The sequence below is a fragment of the Ovis canadensis genome, chromosome X, assembly GCF_042477335.2.
Source record: "Ovis canadensis isolate MfBH-ARS-UI-01 breed Bighorn chromosome X, ARS-UI_OviCan_v2, whole genome shotgun sequence".
In the NCBI taxonomy this organism is placed as follows: domain Eukaryota; kingdom Metazoa; phylum Chordata; class Mammalia; order Artiodactyla; family Bovidae; genus Ovis; species Ovis canadensis.
In genome coordinates, this window is record NC_091727.1 from 39,524,238 (window position 1) to 39,548,582 (window position 24,345).

Genomic DNA, 24,345 nt, shown 5'->3' on the forward strand with positions numbered 1-24,345 from the left:
TCCTATCAGCACAGTCAAGGAGGTACTATTACCCCTCACCACACAGGTAACTTGTCACACGTTTGGGTAACTTGAAACAAATCTCTCAGATGCTAAGTGGTATAGACATGATTATTCTAACCCAGGAAAGCTGCCCTTGAGCCTGTTCTCATGGCCACTGCTGCCCCCAGCCTTTCACTCTTTCCCTGCTGACATAGGTGACTTCTAATGTGCTATCTGAGGGGGAGGGGGCAGAGGGCTAGGAAACGTCCTGACCTCAAGTGTTGTAGTGAAGCCACCCCGGTCATCTGCACTCATCCTCTGACAATCCCAGGTTGAACCTGCTCTGGCGGCTCTTGGCTTCCCTGATGTGTGGCATCTCCTGAGATGCTGGTTCTTTTAGGAACTTTTAGTCCTGCTGCCCTAGAAGCCCATTGCTGCCTGGCCAAGTCCAACCCCCCTTGACCAGGATCCCTGCAGAAGAATCCCAAGCAGACCTGAAATGGAAGGAGCTGCCAGACCCTGTGCCTGTTCCAAGAGCTCAGGTTAAAACAACTTGTTAGCACAGATTTGAAAATGAATGAAAACAAGCCTTTTCTCAAGAAGGCAGAAATTTGGCCATGCAGAAAATGAGGAGATGGGTATTCTCTAGCTGCAAAAACCATATGTGGTTTGTTTTTTTAATCCTAAAAGCCAGAGCAGACTTCTGGACTCATAACTATCTAGATGCTTAACAGAATGAAAGACGCTTCCAAGGGGCAATTCGAAACGTAAAAGGATTCTAGGCAGTCCGGGTTCTTGGTAGCATACATGGCTGCGGAAATACTTGAAAGAGTTAATAAGGTCAATATTAATAGAATAACAGTGGAATCGATGTGATTTTTGTTTAACATTTCCTGCTTATCAGGCATGAATGGCTGCTGAGTACATTAGCCATATTGTGTGTTTCAACCACTCATCAACCTCATGAAATAATAGAGCCATTGTACACGTGAAGAGCTCGGAAGTGTAGGGTTGTGTTTTTTGGTACCTGCCCAATTTTTGTTCAACTTAGAGTCCTGCATGTCTGTCACCTGGCAACAAGTTACTGAACTGACAAGTTTCAGACTTTTTATTGGTCAAATGGACTTAAAACTATGGACTTAAAATTTTTTTTTTAATTTAAATCTTTTTTGTAATGGAAGTATAGTTGATTAACAATGTTGTGTTAGTTTCAGGTGTACAGTGAAGTGACTCAGTTATACATATACATGTATCTATTCTTTTTCAAATTCTTTTCCCATTTGGGTTGTTACATAACACTGAGCAGAGTTCCCTGTGCTATACAGTAGGTCATTGTTGTTATCCATTTAAAATATAGCAGTGTGTACATGTCCATCCCAAACTCCCTAGCTATCCTTTTCCCCCTGCCTGCCCCCCTCCCCTAACCATGTTAGTTCTCTAAGCCTGTGAGTGTCTGTGTGTTTTGTAAATAAATTCATTTGTATCATTTTTTAAAAATTCTGCATACAGGCGATATCATATGATATTTCTCTTTGACTTACTTCACTCAGTATAACACTCTCTAAGTCCATCCATGTTGCTTCCAATGGCGGCATTTCATTCATTTAATGACTGAATAATATTCCGTTGTGTTATGTGGACCACATCTTGGCAGAAAACTCTGACATAAATCATAACAATTATATTTTTGATCCATCTCCCAGAGTAATGGAAGTAAAAACAAACAAATGAGACCTAATTAAACCCAAAACCTTTTGCACAGCAAAGGATACCATAAACAAAATGAAAAGACAGCCCTCAGAATGGGAGAAAATATTTGCAAACGATATGACCAATAAGGGGTTGATTAGTCTCCAAAATTCACGAACAGCTCATGCAGCTTATAACTATTGGTCATTCATCTGGCCATTGGTGGCATGTTTTTGAATGAAGCCTGTAAAGCTTTGGGGAAAGTCTTCTGGCAAAAAATATAGATACAGGACCATAGAGCTTTTGCTCTAATAGCATTTGTATTGCATGTTCACTAATGAAAGGAAAAGCCCCACAATTTTGTGGAGAATGGAATGTGGCTGTGGGTCTTATTAGTAAATTTGGTGTGGCCAGTTGGCTCATAGAAATGAAGATGTAGAGCTGTGTGGTTTTGTGAAGATGGCATTTGTTTTTGGGCTCCCCAGGTGGCACAGTTGGTAAGAATCCTCCTGCCAATGCAGGAGATGCAAGAGACGTGGGTTCAGTGCCTGAGCTGGGAAGATCCCCTGGAGGAGGAAATAGCAACCCATTCCAGTATTCTTGCCCAAGAAATTCCATGGACAGAGGAGCCTCGTGGGCCACAGTCCATGGGGTCACAGTCAGACACGACAGAGTGACTGAGCACGCATTTGGTTTTACTCTTTCCCTAAGGTGGCAGTAGCTTTGAGTGGAAGGATTGGGAAGGGATGGGTATGTGCAAAATGGAGGTCCTCAACCAGAGATGTCAGAAACCAGATGAGAGTGATGGGTGTAGCTGGAGAAAAGGAGTTCACACTTACCATTGCTTGGAAGAGTTTTTGAAATTCCAGATTGTCTTAAAGGAGGGCATGAGCTTTTTTGTGCTTGCCAAAAGGAGTATAATTTTAAAAGATCAGATGCTCCAGTGGCTTCACAATTTAAGCACATAATGATGTGATTTATGTGCTGTAATTATTTGCATTCCTCTGAACTGAAATGTCTGTAAATTTTAAATCATTGCATTCAAGTGCAATTTGAATGGGGTGTTACTCGATTTTAAAATTTTCGCCTTTCAGAGAGAGCAAGTGAGCTGGCACCATTGCAACATCCTTGCTCTCTTGACTTCCAGAATATTTGTTGCCAGAAATTGGTACCCATGGGAGAGCAGGTTGTCGCAACTCAAGAGTTCTTTACTAGGGTCACTTACATCCCTGTGTGCTCCACTTAGAAAGAACAAAACTGATGTGTGTCTTAAAGATAACTCAACCCCAAAGCCATCTGACCTTCAGAGAGAATTAAGATGCTCCGAGGAAAAGATAGGCATTGAAGTTTGAAAAGGGCTGTCCTGACTAGAGCTTTTCTTCTGATGATACTCAGCTAGAAATGCAAACATTTGAAAAATTATCCTCACTGCTGTTCTAACACAGAAATTCTGACAGGTTGGTTTCACTAGCTAGAGACCTTTGGTTACACTCTGTCAATTATTCTCCCACTGGATTAAAGGGAGAGGACACACACAATTAACATACAAACCATCATAGTAAATTTGTCCTGAGTTTTACTGAAGTACATTTCTGTGATACAGAATTTTGTGTCACAGGATTCTGTTTTTAACCCTGTTAATTTTGAAAAGATACCAAATCTATTGATAAAACAAGCATTTGTTCAGTGGGTACTGTAAGCAGGGTGCCATACTAGGGGCTACTGGAAATGTAAAACACAGTGGATCGGTTCCTGACCACTACTGCTTGCAAGCTATTAAGATGACAAAGTGTTGGGATTGACACACACACACTGCTGTATATCAAATGGATAACCAATGAGAACCTACCTTGCAGCACAGGAAAGTGTACTCAATATTTTGTAATAACCTATAAAGGAAAAGAGGAGAAGGTGATGGCGCCCCACTCCTGTACTCTTGCCTGGAGGGTCCCATGGACAGAGGAGCCTGGTAGGCTGCGGTCCATGGGGTCACGAAGAGTTGGACACGACTGAGCGACTTCCCTTTCACTTTTCACTTTCATGCATTGGAGAAGGAAATGGCAACCCACTCCAGTGTTCTTGCCTGGAGAATCCCAGGGACGGGGGAGCCTAGTGGGCTGCCGTCTATGGGGTCGTACAGAGTCGGACACGACTGAAGTGACTTTGCAGCAGCAGCATAAAGGAAAAGAATCTGAAAAGAAGCGTGTGTGTGTGTGTGTGTGTGTGTGTGTGTGTGTGTGTGTGTACATACATATGTAAAACTGGCTTCCTTGGTCACTAAAGAATCTGCCTGCAATGCAGGATACCCAGGTTTGATCCCTGGGTTGAGAAGATCCCCTGAAAAGGAAATGGCAACCCACTCCAGTATTCTTGCCTGGAAAATCCCATGGAGAGAGGAGCCTGTGGGCTACAGTCCATAAGCATTGGACATGACTTAGCAACTAAACCACCACCATATGTAAAACTGAATCACTTTACACCTGAAATTAACATGATATTGTAAATCAATTATACTTCAATATAAAAAAAGAGGAGAGAAGAATAAAATTATATGACACGACAAAAAAAATGACAAGATGGACACTTGGAAACTTTCAAGACAGATCGAAACTACAGTTTATGAACTGACGTGGTTGTAGCAGTGTTTATTGAATAGGTTTTATTTTAACTCTTTGCTTTGGAGTCTTTATTCTCAGGGTTTGACTACTTGAGAGCCCTAGACACCGGATTTCAGCACAGATGGAGTTCTGTAGTTGACAGCAGGTTGTCAACCCTGATTCCTATACATTAGGGTGATGTTGTTAATAAGCTCATTTCAGAGGAACTTCATGTTTGGAGAACCAACTCAAGCCCAAGTCAGATACACAAAATAAAATGAATTAATAAACTAAGTGTCAGGCAAGTTAGTTTATAAAAGTTACTAATATGGTATAATCAAAAGGACTTGGCCTCTGAACCGGGGCATTGGGTTTTAGTTCTGTCTTGGGGTCACAAAGAATTGGACACGGCTGAGGGACTGAACTGGTCCCTTACGGAATGTGGGACTTTGGTGAACACTTAGTTTTCTCTGCACCTGCTCCTTCATCTTGCAAATGGCAGTGTGAATTGTGTGTGCCTCATGGGGTTGTTACGAGTATTCGGTGGAATTTTCTGAATGAAAAAACTTTCGAGATGGCAAAGCACATTTCAGACATGAGGTGATATTTTAATGTTACTACTTACGTAAGATCCAAGAGCCATTTTCTTCCTCCTGCTGTCTCTAATAATGATATAACACCATTTCTTTCCCTACTCTTTTTCTCCTTGTGTTTTGCAATCCTCCCTCAAACCACATCTCAATCAAGATAAAGATCATCTCTATCACCCCCTCCTGTTAGTCTCATCCCCTCTGTGGATAATCACTCTTATGATCACTATCAATGTAGGTTAGTTTAGGCTCTTGCAATTTAAATGACTGAGGAATCAACAGATGCCAATATTATGTTATCCCTGTGGTGTAATGGGGCCCCTGGTGCAACCTCAGACTTGTTTGCCTTTTTTTTTTTTAACTGTATCATTTACTTAAAAAAAATTAATACCCTCTAGCATTTTGGAAGAAGGCAATGGCTCCCCACTCCAGTACTCTTGCCTGGAAAATCCATGGACAGAGGAGCCTGGTAGGCTGCAGCCCATGGGGTCACTAAGAGTTGGGCACAACTGAGCAACTTCACTTTCACTTTTCACTTTTGTGCATTGGAGAAGGAAATGGCACTGCATTCCAGTACTCTTGCCTGGAGAATCCCAGGGATGGAGGAGCCTGGTAGGCTGCAGTCATGGAGTTGCTAAGAGTCAGATACAACTGAGCGACTTCACTTTCCTGCATTGAAGAAGGAAATGGCACCCCACTCCAGTGTTCTTGCCTGGAGAATCCCAGGGACGGGGGAGCCTGGTGGGCTGCCGTCTGTGGGGTCGCACAGAATCGGACACGACTGAAGTGACTTAGCAGCATTTTGGAAGGTGCTTGTTTCATATGTACTTGGTCCTCAGGCTCTTGCATCTTCCCAAATGGTTGTGTTAACAGATTGAGACACAGCGGGATGCCTTTTCCTACACAGTATTCTCCACAGTTGCCCATTTCTCTCCCGGCAGCCAAGCTCTCATCCTCGTGTCGGTAGAGTCCCGGCTGCAGTTGTGGGAGCCGCTGTCGGCTGAATTGGCAACACCCTCAGAAGAGGGCTGGGTTCTAACCCACTGTGGCGACAGGGGCAGTGTAGGTGTGAGGGTGTCCGCGGGAGCCCGCCAACCCCATTGGAAGATCTAATAGAGAATGGCTTCGGTCCATAGAGTGGAGTCTGTTCTGGAACCTACATGTTATGTTAGGGTTGTGTCTTCATTTATTTGAGGTCCCTTGGCAGTGAGCTTCAGGTGTGGTCAAGGGCCCAAGCCACATTTTGAGGGAGGAGCTTAGGACAGGATCTGACCTCCTGGGAGTTGCTGACGGTGTACTTTCCCCACCAGGCACCTCAGTTAGGGGTCAGGACTTAACGCTCATGTAAGCTGGTTCTGGCTGCCCGACTGAGGTGACCCCAGGCCCTCTTCTGGGCAAAGGCTTGTGCTGGTGATGGCACTCTCTTAAGAGGCAGTGACTTGGTTTTTCTTCCCCCAGAATGTCCTGGTGCTGCACACATTATAGAGCGTCTAAAGCGAGGCCAAGAAGGTAGACTGCGTTGCAGCCCCTCTCCTTTGTTCCCTGAGGAAGGCCAGGCTGATCAGTGCGTTGCCCAGCTCACAGGAGGTGCAGATTTGATTCCTGGTTGGGGAACTAAGATCCTGCATGCTGTGTGGTGTGGTGGAAAAAAAAAAGAATAAATTAAGCAGCGTTCAAAGGAGATAAGTACAGTGGAGAAAAATAAAGCAGGGAAAGAAGGAAGTGAGAAATGCTGGAGGACCAGGGTTCCCACTTTAAAGAGTCACTAGGGAAGGACCCATGGAAGAGCAGAGACTTGAATGAGTGATCTTAGAAGTCCAAGCAGAGGGAAAAGCAAGTTCAAAGTCTCAGGTAAGATGAGGCATGGGGACATGGTCTTGCCCCCATCGCAGCCGGTCGTGTCAGAGGTCGCCTGACCTGACTCTGGACCCCTCACATTCTCTCCTCCACAGATTTGAAATCAGTGTCCTTCAATCTCTGTTGGATGTTTGCCTTAGGTGGTGTTCTCAAGGGAGGCTTTTGTCACACATGGAGAGGAGTGTGGCAGATGTACAATGGAGGAACAAGCCAGAGTGCTTGCTTCTAGAGGAGGGAAAGGGTACGTCCCTGGTACCTGCCCCCAGAGCTGCCCCCTAGGGTGCCCAGGGCCCTCAAGGAAACCCCTCCCTTTTGCTCCAGATGGCTGGTAACACTTTTCCCTGCAACCTGGCAGTCCAGGCTTGTGATACTTTCTTGTTGAACAATGCGAGGTCAGACGAGTTGTAAGAAGAGTTTAGCAAAAATAACAACAGCTGTTGGTCTCCGAGGTCACAATATACCCATGGTGCCTGCTGGCCCACCTGGGCAGCAAGGCAGTCACTCACAGTGTGTGCCAAGCCTTCAATGGCTCTTGACGTTGAGTGCCAACATAGAAGATCTGACAGCTTCCCCTGCGCCCAGGAAGGAATGTTGGTCCTTAGCTCGTGTGGAGTATGGGGGCCTCAGCTGATCTCGTCCCTTACATGTTCCTTGCAGTCACTTTCAGCCAGTACTCTCTGTCAGTGGGGAAGAATCTCTGCTTTTTGCTGGGAAGCCTTTAAAAAGCTTTTTTAATTTTTTTTAAATTTTTATTGGCGTGTGTACAGTGTTATGTTCATTTCAGGTGTACAGCAAAGTGAATCAGTTATACATATATCTACTCAAAAAAGAGTCTTTTCCCATATATGGGAAGCCTGTTTTTCAAAAGAAGGTAAATGGTACCTGTCAGGGAAAGAGGGGACTTAGATTAGTGGCCCCTGAGTTTGGGGTGCCCGGTGACTTTTCGGAACAGCTCATTTGCCAGAGCCCCCGGCAGTCATGTTTGTTTCTAAGCACAACATGGAGGCAAGCATTAACATTTGATGCGGGTACCACACCCGACTGTCGGTGTGTCTTCAGTCCTTTTTATTTGTCCAGACCCCCACCCACCTCTCGCATCCCAGGCCCTCTCAGCAACCTCAGGGCTAAGGTCAGGTGCCTGTTGATTTGTCCTCCATAAGGCTTGTGCTATGAAAGCGCTCTCTCTGATCACATTTAGTCATCGAAAGCAAGTGCTCAATGTCATAGTTAACACTCGAGGGGCACATCTGGGGTTGGGCTGGAAATGGGGCAGTGACTTGGTCGCCAGCAGAATGTTCTGCTGGCGCCCAGGAAGGAATGTTGTTGGTCCTTAGCTCGTGTGGAGTATGGGGGTTTAAAGTGAGGCTGACCAGGTAGCCTGCTCACAACCCCTCCTTTCCAGTGGGAAGGGATTCCCACCTTCAATGGGAAGGTATTCACAGAAGCTTAGGGTGCAAGGTACTGGGTTGGCCAAAAAAATTGTTTGGTTTTTTCTTACCATGGTATAGAAAACCCAAACGAACTTTTTGACCAACCCAGTGAAATGACAGTCATATGACATAGGTGATGAATCCTAATCGTGTTAAGGAAATGATTACTATCTTGGAGCATCAGGGAAAGCCTCTGGGTGGAAAGGGCAATTTAGTTGTGTTTGAAGGGTCTGGAGGACCTGGTTGGGCAATGTTGGGGCAGGAGGGTCGAGCACACAGAAGCAACCTGTGACAGGCAGGGGTGAGCTTCGGGTAAATAGTGGCGCTGCATTTGTCCACATATAACCAAGTCCTAATCACACAGCTCTTCTGAGAAGCTATGTACTTATTTTAGAGAGAAAAGATTTCTGATGCAATACACCATTACTAGTAGCATTTTATTGGACACCTTCTTTTTTTAACTTTCAATGTCAGGTTTTTGAAAGAGTCTTTTCCTCTATGTGAAAAGTATGAGGGTTGCCTCTGTAGCTTTGTACATTTATCTTTAACCAGCTTCACTGATGCTGAAAGCCAGCCAGGAATGCCTGGCTGAGAAATTGTGGAGAGTGTGCCTATTTGCCTGGGGAAGATGGTGGGATTAGAATAATCAAACCTTCCTTCAAGTGCCATTTCCCCTTTTTAAAGAACACAGTTCATGTTAGTTGTGATGTCATTTCACTGAGCACGTATTGCTCTTACTCTTCATGTGACAGAAGTGTGTGGCCTAGCATTTATGCTTGCAGATCAAAGGAAATGTTGTGGGACTTCCCTGGTGGTCCAGTGGTTAAGACTTCACCTTCCAATGCTGGGGGTGAGGGTTCGATCCCTGATTGGGGAACTGAGATTCCCACATACCTCGCGGCCAAGAAACCAAAACATTAAACAGAAGCAATAATGTAACCAATTCAGTAAAGACTTTAAAAATGGTTGGGATAATCCTCAGTTCATTTCCAAGGCAAACCATTCAACATCACAATAAATCCAAGTCTCCGCCTCAACCACTAATGCTGAAGAAGCTGAAGTTGAACAGTTCTGTGAAGACCTACAGGATTTTCTAGAACTAACACCAGAAAAAAAAAAAAAGGTCCACACACACTAAAATGACTTCTTTAAAAAAAAAAAGGAAGGAAAGGTTGCTTGGAGTCTGGGAAAGTGGTTGCCCTGGTTCCTGTGTTGCTGCAGGTACTGTTCATTCATGTATGAAAATCTAGGGAGGTAATCAGCCAGGAAAAGCAGAAGGCTTCCAGGGCACTAGGCAGGCTCAGAATGACTTTTCAGGCAATTCTGCATTTGCTGCTAGCTTCCCATCCATAGGACTTCCTTGTTTGGAGACAACAGTCTTTTTCCCTCTAACTTTCCCCATTACTGGCTTAAATAGAGACCTTTGAAGACTGGCCTACTAACACAGGTACCAGGTCTAATACAGTTTCCAACAGAAAATGCATTCTGAGTTACACACTAGTGTATCAGTAATCTGGAATGCAGCCCCATTCATCCATTGGAACATGCCCAGTATGGGGCTTAGGGGAGGGAGGCCCAGGCCCTAAGAGAGGAGAACGGGAAGACCATTGCTCCCAGGGGCAGCCTGTAAGTTCCATCTCTTCCCATCCCTGCCTTTTCCCATATTTCCTGCATGTTGAACATTAGAAATTGCCTAAAGAGCTCATGGAAATTGATTCAGAAAGCTGGTTTTCTCATCATGCCCTCTTAAGGTGCACTGGGGCAGTGTAAAGAAAACCAGTCTTCTCTTTCCGTCGCTCACCCACCTAGAGGGGAGGACCAAGGACTGGGTAATATTGGGCCAAGAGGACCCCTGCTCTAGAAGGTGACCCACACAGGAGGCAGAGATGGTGATGGTTGGGAAACTGCCTTGAGGTAGGACAGAGATGAATTTAACTCAGGCCTGTACCACTTAGCTTTGTGGCTTTGATTGAGCACATTGCTGAACCTTTCAGAGCCTCAGTTTTCACAGCCTGCTTTTTATCTGCAAAACAGATGACTAGTAAATGTGACAACCCTATATAGAGAGCACAGAGTGTGCGTGCTCAGTCCTGAGACTCTCTGCGACCCCATGGACTGTAGTCCGCCAGGCTCCTCTGTCCGTGGGATTTCCCAGGCCAGAATATTTGAATGGGCTGCCATCTCCTCCTCCAGGGGATCTTCCCCACCCAGGGATCAAACCCATGCCTCCTGTGTTTCCTGCATTAGCAGGCAGATTTTCTACCACTGCACCACTTACTCAGCAAATGCCATTCATCACAGGCCCATACACCCAGTTAAGTGTATTTCTGAACTGTGCCCTTAGTTCATGAAGGACTGATCGCATCTCCCTTCCGGGCTGTAGGGCAGTCAGATACGATACCGCTACCTCAGCTGGTGACTCAGCCCATCGCTTTGGGTCACGCCTACTTTGAAAATCAGATGACTCCACAGCTCCATAGTGGTTCTCCTCATGTGTGTTTCAGCCATGGTCTCTCATTCCTCTTCTCTGGGGGAAAACCCAAACCCAAAAGTACCTTAACTTTCCCCAGCACATGCTACAGTTCTCTGTTTGCATGTCAAGCTTTACTGATTCTTCAGATTTGTATCTGATGTTTGTGATTGTTAACCTTTCTGGCTCATTCCCATATACACATCTGGTTTGTTTTTTTTTTTTTTCGTCTCCTGTTTTTTAAAGTATCAAGCTATAGCTGGAACAGAACATGTTTCCATTTCTCTAGCTTTTCCTGCTTGAAATGGGAGAAATAATGGACAGCATTTTTTAGATAAATAAATTGGAAACCAGCCTGCGGATTTGAGTTTTTAATTCTGGCAGCCAAATTCTCAGGGTTGAGAATCCAACCTGGCCTCTGTGCCAGGATGCAGGATACTGGCTTGTGAGCTTTTCTTTGTTAATTGTGGAGAGTTTGGGAGAAAGATACTTAAGCAGGCCACCTTAAAGGACGTGCAGGGAAGGCAATGGTTGAGGGCCAGTACTGTGAGTACCTATTCTGCCACTTGGTGGTGACCACCTCAGGCTAGTTTCATAGAGTTATTAGGAGGATTGTGCTAGATAAAGCATTAAAGCACTTAGCCTCATGCTCATGCCCAGCACATAGTAAGCGCTTGTCTCCCCCACCCCCTGCCATAGTACATTTTTCTTTTTAAAAGAGAGAGAAATCTTGCTGGTGTAAGCACTGCTTATTCTCTCAACTCTCAATCATCAATTATAGTCGTGGAGTTACAGCATGCTAAGGCTTTGATTTATGTTTCCATTAGTGGTGATGGATTTAGGTGGGACTCTTCCATGCTTTCTCACTTAGTCCCCATTGTGGTCAAAAGCAGACACGGATGAAGCAATGTGCTGGATAAGAAGCCAATGGGCCAAAGACTTGAATTGTATCTCAGGGCAACTTCCCCGGGCCTTGTAAGAGTCAAGTCCACCACATGGCTTCCTTAGTGCCGACCCATCTCATGGCCTCCAAAGCTTCCCCTTGCTCACTTGCCTGTCATCTTATATTCAATCACTTAACAACTATTTACTGAGCACCTACTATGAGTGGGCATTTCTTTTGGCTCTGGGGCTACATGAATAAAACAGGGCCCAATTCCCAACCCTCACAGAGCTTGCATTCATTTTTGGGAAACAGACTAAGAAAGTAAATTAAGGAACTTCCCTGGAGGTCCAGTGGTTAAGACTCCACGCTTCCACTGCAGGGGTGCGGGTTTGATTCCTGATTGGGGAACTAAGATCCCGCGTGCCATGCAGTGTGACCAAAAAAAAAAAAAAAAAAAAAAGTAAATTCAGCAGTGTTCAAAGGAGATAAGTACAGTGGAGAAAAATAAAGCAGGGAAAGGAGGAAATGAGGAACGCTGGAAGGCCAGGGTTCTCGCTTGAAGAGTCATCAGGGAAGGGCCCATGAGGAGCAGAGACTTGAATGAGAGATCTTGGAAGTCCAGGCAGAGGAAGGAGCAAGTTCAAAGTCTCAGAGGAGGAACCAGGTCAGGAGTGGTGGGGGCCGCAAAGAGGCCTGTGGAGCTGAAGTGTGGTAAGCACGGAGGAGCCGGTGGAGGTCCTGTCAGAGGAGGATCAAGGGGTGCAGGTCAAGTAGGGTCCTGCAGGCCAGGCTGAGAACATTGGCTTTGGTTCTGAAACCTGGAATGTGTGGAAGAATTTTTTTGCTGTTGAATTTTTTAAAAATTTATTTTTAATTGGAAGGGGAGGAGTTTTGAGTAAAGGACTTTGGTTTGAACAGATCACCCCGACTGGGTTGAAAAGAGAGCATGGGCGCAAAGCTGGAGGCAAGGAGAGACAGAGGAGATGGTGGCGTAGCCTAAGTAATACTGCTGGAGATGGCAAAGTGTCTTCTTTGTACTTTTCTGAGATGACTGAGGTTAATTCCCCTCCCCCACAGTATCCTGCTCCACTTCTGAAGTTTTCCTGGGTGTCTTTTTAAAAAGTATTTCTTTATTTGGTTGCCTGTGTCTTCGTTGTGGCGTGTGAACTCTTGGTCGCAGCATACAGCACTTAGTTACCTGGCCAGGGATCGAACCCCAGGCCCCTGTGTTGGGAGTGTGGAGTCTTAGTCACTGGACCACCAGTGGAAGGCCCCTCTCTGTGTGTCTTACTTGGTGTATGCAGTGTAGATATTTGATGTTGGAAGTTACTTAAATCGCTAATAGAAATGGGTTTTTTCTTCCCCCATAAATCATCTCAGGAGGAAGTTAGGACCACTAGAAGGACAACACTATCTCATCATTGGTGTAAGAATCTTGTTATTGAATACCACACACACATTTCTCCCACAGATGATGTTTTTACTCATTTAATACTATGTCATCTGGCATGATGTCTTATCCAATTTCACCTGCAAAAAGGCATGAGTTCCCTCTAACACCCCACCGCCTCCACCCCCATCAACACTTAGAGCACAGGCTTTCAGGGATTTCTTCACCGACTGACTTCCAGAGTCTTCTGTTTCCTTTTTACCTGTATGTATAAGGCACATGGATAGGTGTAGATGTTTGAAAGATGATGATCTCATATAGAAATTATGCAAAGAATGTTTTCACTTTTGGAAAAAAAAAAAAAAACAGAACTCCCAGGAAGCTAAATCTGCTCAACAACATAATCCCGAGAGAGACGTGTGCTCTTCGGTCACAGACTGGCATTCTGGGTCGTGTTTAAGGAATAATTGTTAGGACTAGTTTAACTGGCTTCATTCCCATGCAGTGACTCCCAAGGCCTTAGGACAGAATGTCTGATTGAGCTGTTGTCTGGGAAAATCAGGCGCAGGATGTGGGTGAGGCTTTGATGGAGACAAATGACGTAAAGGACCTTATTTCCTCCCATAAGACCCTTCGAATCTTGATGGACACACAGTTAACAATACAGGGCAATACAACAAGATGCAAGGCAATACAGGGCAATACAACAATACGAGATAAATGCGTGGTCAGCACCAACTGTCTGTCAACACACATCAGTAATAGACTTGTAACTCTTGCTTATACACTTATCCTGATGTGAACTTCTTTTAAAATATCTTTTCTTATTAGCATGGAATTTGATCCCTATTTTCAGAGCACTGATGAGGGGACATGGTGTCTGCCCACAGCTCTTCCTTTGGTTGGTCGGCCCTTGCTAAGGAGGCTACGGTTTGGGACTCCTGCCACTCTCCTGCCTTTCTGTGTATGAACTGGCCCAGCAGACTTTAAATATGAGTGAGATCAACTTGGGGGTTCCATGGAGGAGGCGTGGCATAAAGCGAGTCCCCCCAACATTGAGCTTCTGTCATTTTAGCCACTGCAGCTGGTCCTGATTTCTAAGTACTTAAATCTCCTTGTAAGTTCTGGCCCTCATTCTTAACAGGCATTCACCTATATGCCATCTATTTAAATATCTGAGTCATTGGCAAAACCAGAGGTCTGAACTACATCCAGACAGTCTTAACCTCTGGTTTGCTCTCTTCTTTTTACATGCTCCTGGTGACTGGAAGTCAGAGTAAGATGCTTCCTATTAGTGTAAATAAAAGCCCTCAGTTTGTTTTAAACATTTGCAGAAACAGTAATACTTACCAATAAAAATCCACGCCAAGAGGCTCAGAAAAAGCTGCCTGATACAATGGAATATTTCTCAATGTGCTAATAAACATGGAGGATTTTCTTTTTTATTCTGGGGCCTTTCTTAAGAGATTTGTTTAAGAGGGTGGAGACCTAAAGTCCAGAATCTTTTAGAATAATATCCAGGAAATGTGAAACCAATGCAGGACTGCCCATTCTTTATCATTTCCTAATGGGATATACAGAGTCCCTAATAACATGTTTGCAAATTTCCCATGACCCTTTGTTGAATAATGGAAGTAAGTATCAGGTGGAACTGCTTGGGCTGCATTCGAAGGGGGTGAGTTTTTCAGCTAGTAAAAGGCTGTATTTTGATAAAGTGGTCTTTATTATGACTTGAGCAGCGGCAGAGCCCTGATTTTCTGTAATAGGCCTATTTCAGGTGTCTCTAATGTGTTCAGACCCAGTTTTTAATTCAGAAATCACTGTGACCCTATTGATCCATTTCCACTACTTTCTGGGTCTCTAGGACATTAGAGAGATGGCTTGGTCTCCAGCCAGCCACCTGCATGAGCCAGTCCCCAGCTGGACTCCCCTGGGCTGAGCACAAAGCCCAGTCACACCGGCCCCTGGTAAAAGCTATTGACCAATGTGGTCTGCTTCCGCTTCCTGAGATACACCCCTCCCTCACTGTCACTTCCAGCCTCAGCTCTCACCTGCATCTCGGACTCCCTCCCGAACTCCAGTCCCACATCCACAGCTGCCTTCAAACTCAGTCTTAACAAGTCAGCATTTAAGAGCATCTCAGTTCTCTTATCTTCCTCTTCACAACTTCCCTAAATCTTTTTAATGATACCACTAACCTCCCTGCCACGGAATGTGTGTCCTCTTCTGTACATGTACACATTCACCCAAGCACATGTAAACGTAAAAGTGACAGATCACAGGGTTGAATTGGCTAATATACTTGCCTAGAAAGAAATTGTTGTTTGCTCACTAAGTCCGTGTGACCCCGTGGACTGGAACCCACCAGGCTCCTAAATAGCACAATGCATATATCTTATTGCTCTTAAGATGACAGTGTCATCTTCATATAAAAAGTAAAGCTTGTTGATATGCTGGTGATCTTACACATTCTTGGATGTCTGGGTATAACTACAGTGCATGACCCTTTTTCTCTTTCCCAGCAAGCGCTTGTCACCTTGGAAAGCTGGCAGAACAGTTGACTAGCCTTGAATCCAGAAATGAATTGACCTTCCTGTCCCCACAGCTGATGGTTTGTCAGTCACAGGGAGGAACTAATAAACTTCCTGGTGCTTATTTGCCCAGTGGCACATGTAAAAATGCATTTCAGAGGGAATAGGCATGTCAAGTTTGAAATTCGGACTTGTTGTATCAGAGTGTAGTTGCTGGAGGAAGCCCCGGCAATCAGGTTTTCCCACCGCCTGATCTTACTGAAGGGGGAACTGAGGCCCAGAAAGGTTAGGCAATCTGCCCAAAGTCACACGGCTTATTAGTGACAAAACTGCTTCTGAAGTGCTAGTATTGTAACCCCAACTCTAGAGCTCTTGCACTCACCTGCCTTTTAAATATGTTGAATCTCTTTCTGCTGCTCATCTGATGTGAGTCCTCAGGCCCACTGAAAAACCCCAGTAAATCCTGGTCCTTAGTCTATTTGAACGTATTAAACATTAATACAAATAACTCATAATAATAGCTTAAGTTGTAAATATGACAGCTTTACACTGTTACTTCTTCACACTTAAGAAGTAAACTTCCATCAGCTCATGGGTGGAAGCTGCTGGCTTCTCTGTCTTTCTGATTGCTTTATCCATCTCTCTGAAACCAGGTCAGCAAACTGCAAAGACTTGCTCTCCCCCGCCGTCCTCTCAGCACACACACACACACACGTGCGCGTAAGTGAACTGAAAGCAGAGTTGGTTGGATACTTTTCCTTTTAAACCCTAACTTCCAAGGACCTGGGTTTTCATTATTGATGATGTATATGGAGTTTCTGTGTCAGACATTTTTTCCTGAATTACAGAATCATCTGGAATGAGGGAAGAACATTTCCCCATATCTGGGTGTCGTGTAGAGTGAATTAACCTATAAACCTCTGGGATAATTGAACTGTGGCTTTCACTTAAAATGGCTACCTAGCTGAGATTTCTGCCCACAGTTTCTTCTGCCTGTTCATTTCTGTTAGCTTTAGATTCTGTGTTTTCTATCCCATAGAGCTTCTTAGGGAAGGGGGCAGCTTCTAGATAGCTTGTGCTTCTAGAGTTCAATTTTCTGTTATCTTTTTCCCCTGAATTTCATAATACATGGCTCATGAGCCCCGCCTTCTACTTGAGCGTCTTCACATTATCCTAATGATGCCACAAACTCCTATTTAGTATATTGTGTAGTTAAAGAAAAAGAAAACATGTGGGTTTTACTCTGTCAAACCCAAACCTAGCACAGCCTTTCATGGGCACGAGAGGAGTGGCTACAGTTGAATCAGGAGGTCTGTGGTCTGCGTGCAGAAAGGGAGTAGGCTCAAGAAAATGCCTCTTGATGAAAAAGATGTGGTATATATATACAATGGAATACGACTCAGCCGTAAAAAGAACAAAATAATGCCATTTTCAGCAACATGGATGGACCTAGAGATGGTCATACTGAGTGAAGTAAGTCAGAGGAAGACAAATATATCACTTACATGTGGAATCTAATAAAAGAGTACAAGTGAACTTATCAAAAACAGAAGTAGAGTTATAGAAGCAGAAAATAAACTTATGGTTACTGGGGGGTAAGGGTAGAGGAGAGATAAATTGGGAGATCATATACATGTGGGCATATAAACTGGGATTGACATATATACAATCCTATATATAAAATAGATAATAAGGACCTACTGTATAGCACAGAGAACTCAATACTCTATAATGACCTATATGGAAAAAGAAGCTAAAAAAAGAGTAGATATATGTATAAGAGACTCACTTCGTTGTACACCTGAAATTAACACAATATTGTAAATCAACTATGCCCCAATACAAATTTTAAAAATAAAACAATTAAAAAAAAGCCTTCTGGGTGTGTGAAGTGGATGGCACTGCTATGTCCCTGGCCACTCTCTGAGGATGAGGGTGCTGTGAGGAGACTTCCCAGTGTCCGCAGTGCTGACCTGTCAGAAGCAGGGGGCTCATTCCTCTCTGCTATCTGTTCCCCCTCTGTATCCACTTCAAGATGAACATAAACCTCAGGAAGTCTCTTCCGGAGCATTTCAGACACCCCTTGGTACAGTGGCAAACCCATCTATGGTTTTCTTTCAGTATAATTTTCAAGTAATGTGATCACACCAAAACTTTTCTAGCTCTGATCTACCTTCTCTGATGCTGCCATTACAGTTTTCTCAGTCTCCTCACCAAGCCTAAATTAGTAGTAGCAGGAGGTGCTCCGCTCCCCGTATATTTTGAACTGTGTTGCAGGCACGCAGAAAATACTGAGCCACCATGAGATGCTGGGAGTTAAAAAAGACCAGATTCAGCCTGGCTGCTGCTGGTGGGCACCAGGCCTGCCCTCGTTGTTTGTGGTCGATGCGGGAGCACGGAGGTGGCAGGGCCTTCACCAGGCCACTCAGCGTGGGTTCGGCTCTAATCTGTCCCCTCCTTGGCTGCGCTATTGGCCTCTTGCAAATTGATTCTTCTGAGAAGGAAGCAAAAGTTCCATGTGAAAGCCAAGTCAGTGACATGCTGCTTGATTTCAGAATTTAAGGCCTCTTGAGAGCTGAGACTCAAAATTGCCTTGGTGAGCTTTGAACCCACTTATTCACTGCAGCCCAGTGCATAAGAGAGAGATCAAGAGAACCTGTTCTTTACTTTGTACTCTGTGGGTGCTCACCAAGGCACATGTAGGCGTGAGTGTTGCTGTGTGTGTTAGCAGGGTTCAAGGAAAGAACATCTTGGGACTTCCCTGGTGGTGCAGTGGTTAAGATGCCACACTTCCAATGCACAGGGCACAGGTTCGATCCTTGGTCAGGGAATTAAGATCCTGCATGCCCTGTGGTGTGGTCAAAAAAAAAGAAAGGAAAGAAAATCCTATAGTATGTTTCTTTTTCTTGCTAAGAAGCATTATTATAGTAGGAAAGATGTAAGTAAGTGCTCGTTTGCTGTGTTTTATGGGGCTTCCCAGGTGGTGCAGTGGTAAAGAATCCACCTGCCAATGCAGGAGACACAGGTTCAATCCCTGGATCAGGAAGATCCCATGAAGAAGGAAATGGCAGCCCACCCCAGTATTGTTGCCTGGGAAATCCCACGGACAGAAGCACCTAATAGGCTACAGTCCAAGGGGCCGCAAAGAGTCGGACATGACTCAACACATGCTCACATGCGTTGCCTCTTTAGCCCTTTGCTTGTGTTTTTTTCGCCTACAACTACCTGGCAACTTCTTCCAAGGCTCATTCCAAGTCCACCACCACTATTTCTAGCAAATACAGTTTTAACTCACTTCAGGGTCCATTTCGACCTAACCCCTTTCCTCCCTTGTCTGCTTATGCTTTTCCTCTTTCTCCTTAACACTGTTGTGTTTGTTTGCGCCCAGTGGCAGTCTTTAAGAGGTACACTTGGAGGTCTGCAAAAATAGTCCTTTTGCCAAAAAATTTAAAAGAGGATTATTTGTATAATTTACATTATATGCACATTCTAACAAGTTGATATTATATGAGGAGACATTTTATACTCAAAGCAATGACTACATTTGCAGAAATTATTTTTTGAAAGAAAAGGAATAAAAATGTTAATACTGCTTGTCTTAAAATCAGGATTTGTGTTAACCTTGACATACTGCATATAATCTTTGTTAGGTTATTAAATGAACTTCATGAAATCACTGGCCACAGAAGTAAAAGATAATATCAAACTCTTATACTTGGTGAGTAGTATACACTTGCCTTAAAGCCATCATGTTCCAATGATAACTGGTAATAATAGTATATAGAATACAGCTACTCAGTGTATGTATGAAGGGTAACTAAATCTTTGGGGACAATCATATGAAATCACAGGTGTCTGGATGAGGCATATTCAGTCTAAACAATGCTAATTTAATGGGATTTTTTGTTTTGTTCATTACACTTACATTGTTAATATTTACATCTTCAGGCACTTAATGCCAAAGAGGGAATTAAGGGAGAAAGATTCTCTTTAGTTTCATTTTAAGTTACCTCTCAGTATTTACTTGATGGAAAAGTTTTTCAACTGTTTGGCATGTGAAAGACTCTTATAAAATAGAGGTCTAAGACCCAGAAAAAGAAAATGTGTTTGTTAATGAATATTAAGCATTTATTCTAAGCCTGGCACTGTGCTAAGCGTTGAGTAATAAAAGATGGCACCGTCCATACTACCTACTGTTCACTGCAATCTTACCTCTAAGGAGTAGAGTTGAATCTTCTATTTTGATTCTAGTGGACGAAAAGCATTCTGTTTCCCTTTGGATTAGAGTGGCAGAAAAGGTGTTCAAGGGAGGTACTTTCTTTAGCAACCACCAGGTGTCAGCAGAGGACTTGGAACTCTTGACAACAAATGTGTTCTTGGTTTTCCTAACTCACTAAGGCCATCCCTCTTGACTTTTCAAAGGCGGTAGACGTCCATTGGGCCGCTTTCTCCTAAATATTAGTGTCAAACACTTTCTCCTCAAAATTGTATCACATTCCTTCACCTTATAAAAGTAACACAAATTCCTTGACCTTTTTCTACTTTAAAGATTTTATTTCTGTCTTTCATGGTGATGGTTCTCCAAAGTAGGGGTAGGGGAGATTCACCAAGCTGCTGCTGTTTCCACTGATCCCTTTCCCCAAACTGCCAAAGCCCACTGTCAGATGATATGGGGAAAGGTGGAGGGTCTGTTCTTTTTCCTGCACAGAGAAACAATCTGATGGTGGAGCTTGATGGCTCCAAACTGCAGAAGGAAGTGTCAACAGGGAAAGTCCTGGAGATCCACTGGTCCAGGCATTTGATTCTCGTGCAGCCTGTGTTCACTTACAGACATTAAGGAACGGTATATTAATTGACAGGGGAAACCTTGGAGAGGCTGGTATTTATTTGTTTCATACAGATTTTCTTCAGTTTCTTATCTTGCCTCCTCACTCGATATTTATCTGTCTGTCTACCTATCTGTGCTTGCTTGCCTGCTAAGTCATTTCAGTCGTGTCCGACTCTTTGCTACCCCATGGACTGTAGCCCACTAGGCTCCTCTGTCCATGGGATTCTCCAGGCAAGAATACTGGAGTGGGTTGCCATCCCCTTCTCCAGGGGATCTTCCTGACCCAGGGGTCGAACCCAGGTCTCCTGCATTGCAGGCAGATTTCTCTATCCAACTTACTTCACTCCGTATAATCATCTCTACTTCCATCCATTAGTTCATTCTTTTTATTATTTGCCTCCTCACTTGACAAGTGGCAATAGATTTAGTAGAGTGAAGAACCTGTATGTTGCCATGCCCTCCTTCAGTCCCAACCCAGGGATCGAAGCCGCATCTCCTGCGGGGCCCTTGGTGTCGGTCATCAGGGAATAGGGTGGGAGAAGGTGCAGAAGGGCTACCGTGGATACTCAGGCCTCTTTTCAAGCCTTATAAGATGTCAGAAGTGGTGGCAGTTGGAGGGATGTCTGTTCAAATGAGCTGCTCAGCTGTTGGTATACTGAGGGAGAGGCGGACTGGGAAGCTAGAGACACAAAGTCAGCAGCTGGCTTCAGTAGCTAAGGCTGCCAGGGTGTGTGACCTGCAAGGGTTGGAGAGTCAGACATGGTGCACAGCCCCAAGTCTATGCCCTGAAGTAAGGGCCCGACTGATGGACGGTGCTGTGGTTTAGTACACTGTGGGGATTTCCTTCGGGCCAATCAGAGCAATTTGACAAATCGTATTATAGCTAACTCCAGGAACTATTCAGATTCTTCTGTTATTTTATAATGAATGAAGTATCACAAATAAGGCAGCACATCAACAGGGATTCAAAAATACTTTCAGTGTTTTGCTTTTGTAGAGATTTTTGTCATGATAGTCAAAGAAGGTCACCTTGTTCTTGAAAACATCATGCAGGATATCCTTAAAGTATTCCATAAACACATGTGCCATTGAAGAGGTCAGCTGATGTCCTCACTGTGGTCGTGCCCAGTTCTGTGTTGAGCAGCAGCTCTCAGACCAGACCTGGGAAGGTGCTCAGACCTGTATTAGGATGTACTTTTAAACACATCGTTGACCTGACCGAGAGATTTTTACAGAAGATAACGCCTGTGGCGTCAATAATGTGTTGTTGGTTTTCAGTTGCTCGGTTGTGTCCAATTCTTTGCAACCCCATGTACTGTAGTCCGCCAGGCTCCTCTGTTCATAGGATTTCCCAGGCAAGAATACTGGAGTGGGTTGCCATTTCCTCCTCCAGGGGATCTTCCCACCCCAGGGCTCGAACCCACACCGCCTGCATTGGCAAGAGGATTCTTTACCACTGAGTTACCAGGGAAGTCCAATAATGTGTTAAGCAGCTTTTTTTTTTTTTAAGTTCTTGAATGTTGGCTTGACTTCCAGTTAACATGGTACCTGCCTATGGGATTGGGTAAGGGACAGATCGAATTGTTCGCAATCGCAGTGTCTTTCCTGTATGATGGCTTTGGCTTCTGGGCTCTGGCCTTCCGCAGTGCTTCAGGGACTCCTACAGCAAGTGTCTGCTTGTTCCCCGGAAACTGGAGTCTGCAGATTCTGGCCACGTTGCTCGGTGTTGATTCTCATGTCTCTCAGCAGCAGTCTTACTGTCCCTTCTCCCTCCTGCCCGTTTCAGATCACTGGGGTGATCCTGCTGGCCGTTGGAGTCTGGGGCAAACTTACTCTGGGCACCTACATCTCCCTTATCGCCGAGAACTCCACAAATGCCCCCTATGTGCTCATCGGCACTGGCACCACCATCGTCGTGTTTGGCCTGTTTGGATGCTTTGCCACATGCCGTGGTAGCCCATGGATGCTGAAACTGGTGAGTAGGTCAACGTGGAATACTGCTTTCGGATTCTCTTTTGTGAAAATGCAAATCACGTGAAAGCGAAGTGGCCTTTCTTGAAGCCGCAGACGAGACCTTGATATTCATTGACTCTAATTTTAGTCCAGACTCTTACCTAACCTACCCTTTAGTCCCCTAGAGAGACAGACAAGCCCAGACACAGCCTGGCACAAAAAATCCAGTCCTGGTCCCTCGAGGTAGATGATGACAAAGCAGTGGCCAGCAGTTCCAGTAAGCCATTTATAGCCATTTAGAGCAAGATGCCCTGTTCTAGTTTTGAATTCAGTCTTAGAAATCTCTTGAAGCATGTGATATGCAGCCTTGGTGGGTGAGGCAGTATCTTGAACATAAGCATCCTTTCATGCCCAAGTTCCCAGTGGAAAAATACTTTTCTGCCTCCTTGAGCTTGGCCGTGCTTGGATGCACGGGCGTGCTCTCCTCTACATCTGCATCCCTTGGCTCCATGTGGTGGGAGCTGAACTAAGCCAGAGCTTCCCCACTCAATAGAGGGTTGATATGGGACCAAGTATTGGCTACCCGGACCTGGTAATAGGACAAGCACAGCAGTGATGTTTCCCAAAGAGTAAGGCAAGCTGTTGAAAGATGGTTACTGCAAGTCTCAACTTTTTGGTAGACCAGTTGCCTAATTCTCTACTCTCTTGTCCATTAATGTGGAAGATTTTCATAGATAAAAGTGACTTCCCTGGTGGCTCCAATGGTGAAGAGTCTGCCTGCAATGTAGGAGACCCAGGTTCAGTCCCTGGGTTGGGAAGATCCTCTGGAGGAGGGCATGGCAACCCACTCCAGTATGCTTGCCTGGAAAATCCCATAGACAGAGGAGCCTGGTGGGCTACAGTCCATGGGATTGCAGAGTTGGACACAACTGAGTGACTAACACTTTCAATACTTTTCATAGATAAAAGGCCGCAAGGGGCTCTCCTCAAAAGACAACTTTATTTAAAAGGATGTCTCTCAGACTTCTTGTTCTCTGAAAGGGGAGAGTGGAGATTCCATGAGTGCTGTGTCTCCTGTCCTTTCTTGTTTAGCCCTAGATTGTAGTAACCCTTAATACTGTCTAGTGACAGATATGGGTGTGAAGATGATTCACTCCGAAGGACCCATCTTCCCAGTCTCTTTGTTGACAGCCTCATGGGGGTTGTGCTTGATTTGGCCACTTTCTGCCCTGCAGATCATGCGGGAAGCTGATGCCCTGGACACCACTGATCTCCAGGTTGGTGGAAAAGCTGTAGTGAGACCATACTGAGGCACTTCTGCTGCTGTCACCTCCACTAGGCCCCTGAGTCAACCTTCACTTCTTACAGGCACTAGTGTTTCCTTTGGTCTAGGGTTGGTAGTCTTCAACTTTGATTCATGTCTAAGTCACCTGGGCAGCTCTGCCAGGGACCCACCCCTAGCCAATGGAACCAGAATCTATGGTGGTGAGGGTCTGGCTGCATATTTTCCTGAAAGCTCTCCAGGGGGCGCTATTGCACAGGCAGGGCTGAGACCCTCTTCCTGGGTACAGTGATTAGCAAGGGGAGAATTAATTCCAGAGGCAGAGACCTCTGCAAATCCACCTGTCCAGACAAGAAGGGAAGAGACTTGGAGACTTTGACAGGCCCTGACACTAACTGGCTTAAGTCTTGACGGCAAGGACGCAACCTCTTTGGGCCTCTGTCCCCATTTATGAAAGAACGCTATGGGACTAAATCACCAAGGTTTCTTCCACCCTAAAGACTATGACTGAAACAGAAGAGGGCCTGCAACAATGAAACAGTCATCTCTGGCCTCTTCTGAAGGTGGTTTCACACCACGCTTCCATTTTCTCCTAACACTTACGAGCTTACTGACAAGCCTTTTGGGGAATAGAGAAGTTTGGAGGTGGGGGTGGTTGGTTCCTGTTCCCTGCTCAGTGTTGTCCTGTGGGCGTACTACATTTTATTTATTCCTCACCACCACTGTACAGTGCAGGTTGTATTTCAATATTATGTGATAAAGACTTGGAGGTGTGTGTGATCCTTGTGCAGGTTCACCAACTATGCACAGACCTGGGTTTGGAACCCAGAGAAGCTTCTTTCCACAGCCAGAACTGTTTG

The 24,345-nt window shown here is 44.8% G+C and overlaps 1 protein-coding gene across 1 annotated transcript in view; it reads left to right on the forward strand.

The window, feature by feature from the left end:
• Positions 1-24,345, forward strand: part of TSPAN7 (tetraspanin 7) — a 128,521-nt gene that overhangs the window by 82,230 nt on the left and 21,946 nt on the right. The window contains exon 2 of the mRNA XM_070289891.1: positions 22,037-22,225. Within this exon, the coding sequence (XP_070145992.1) occupies positions 22,037-22,225 (189 nt within the window). The remainder of the gene's footprint in view (positions 1-22,036; positions 22,226-24,345) is intronic.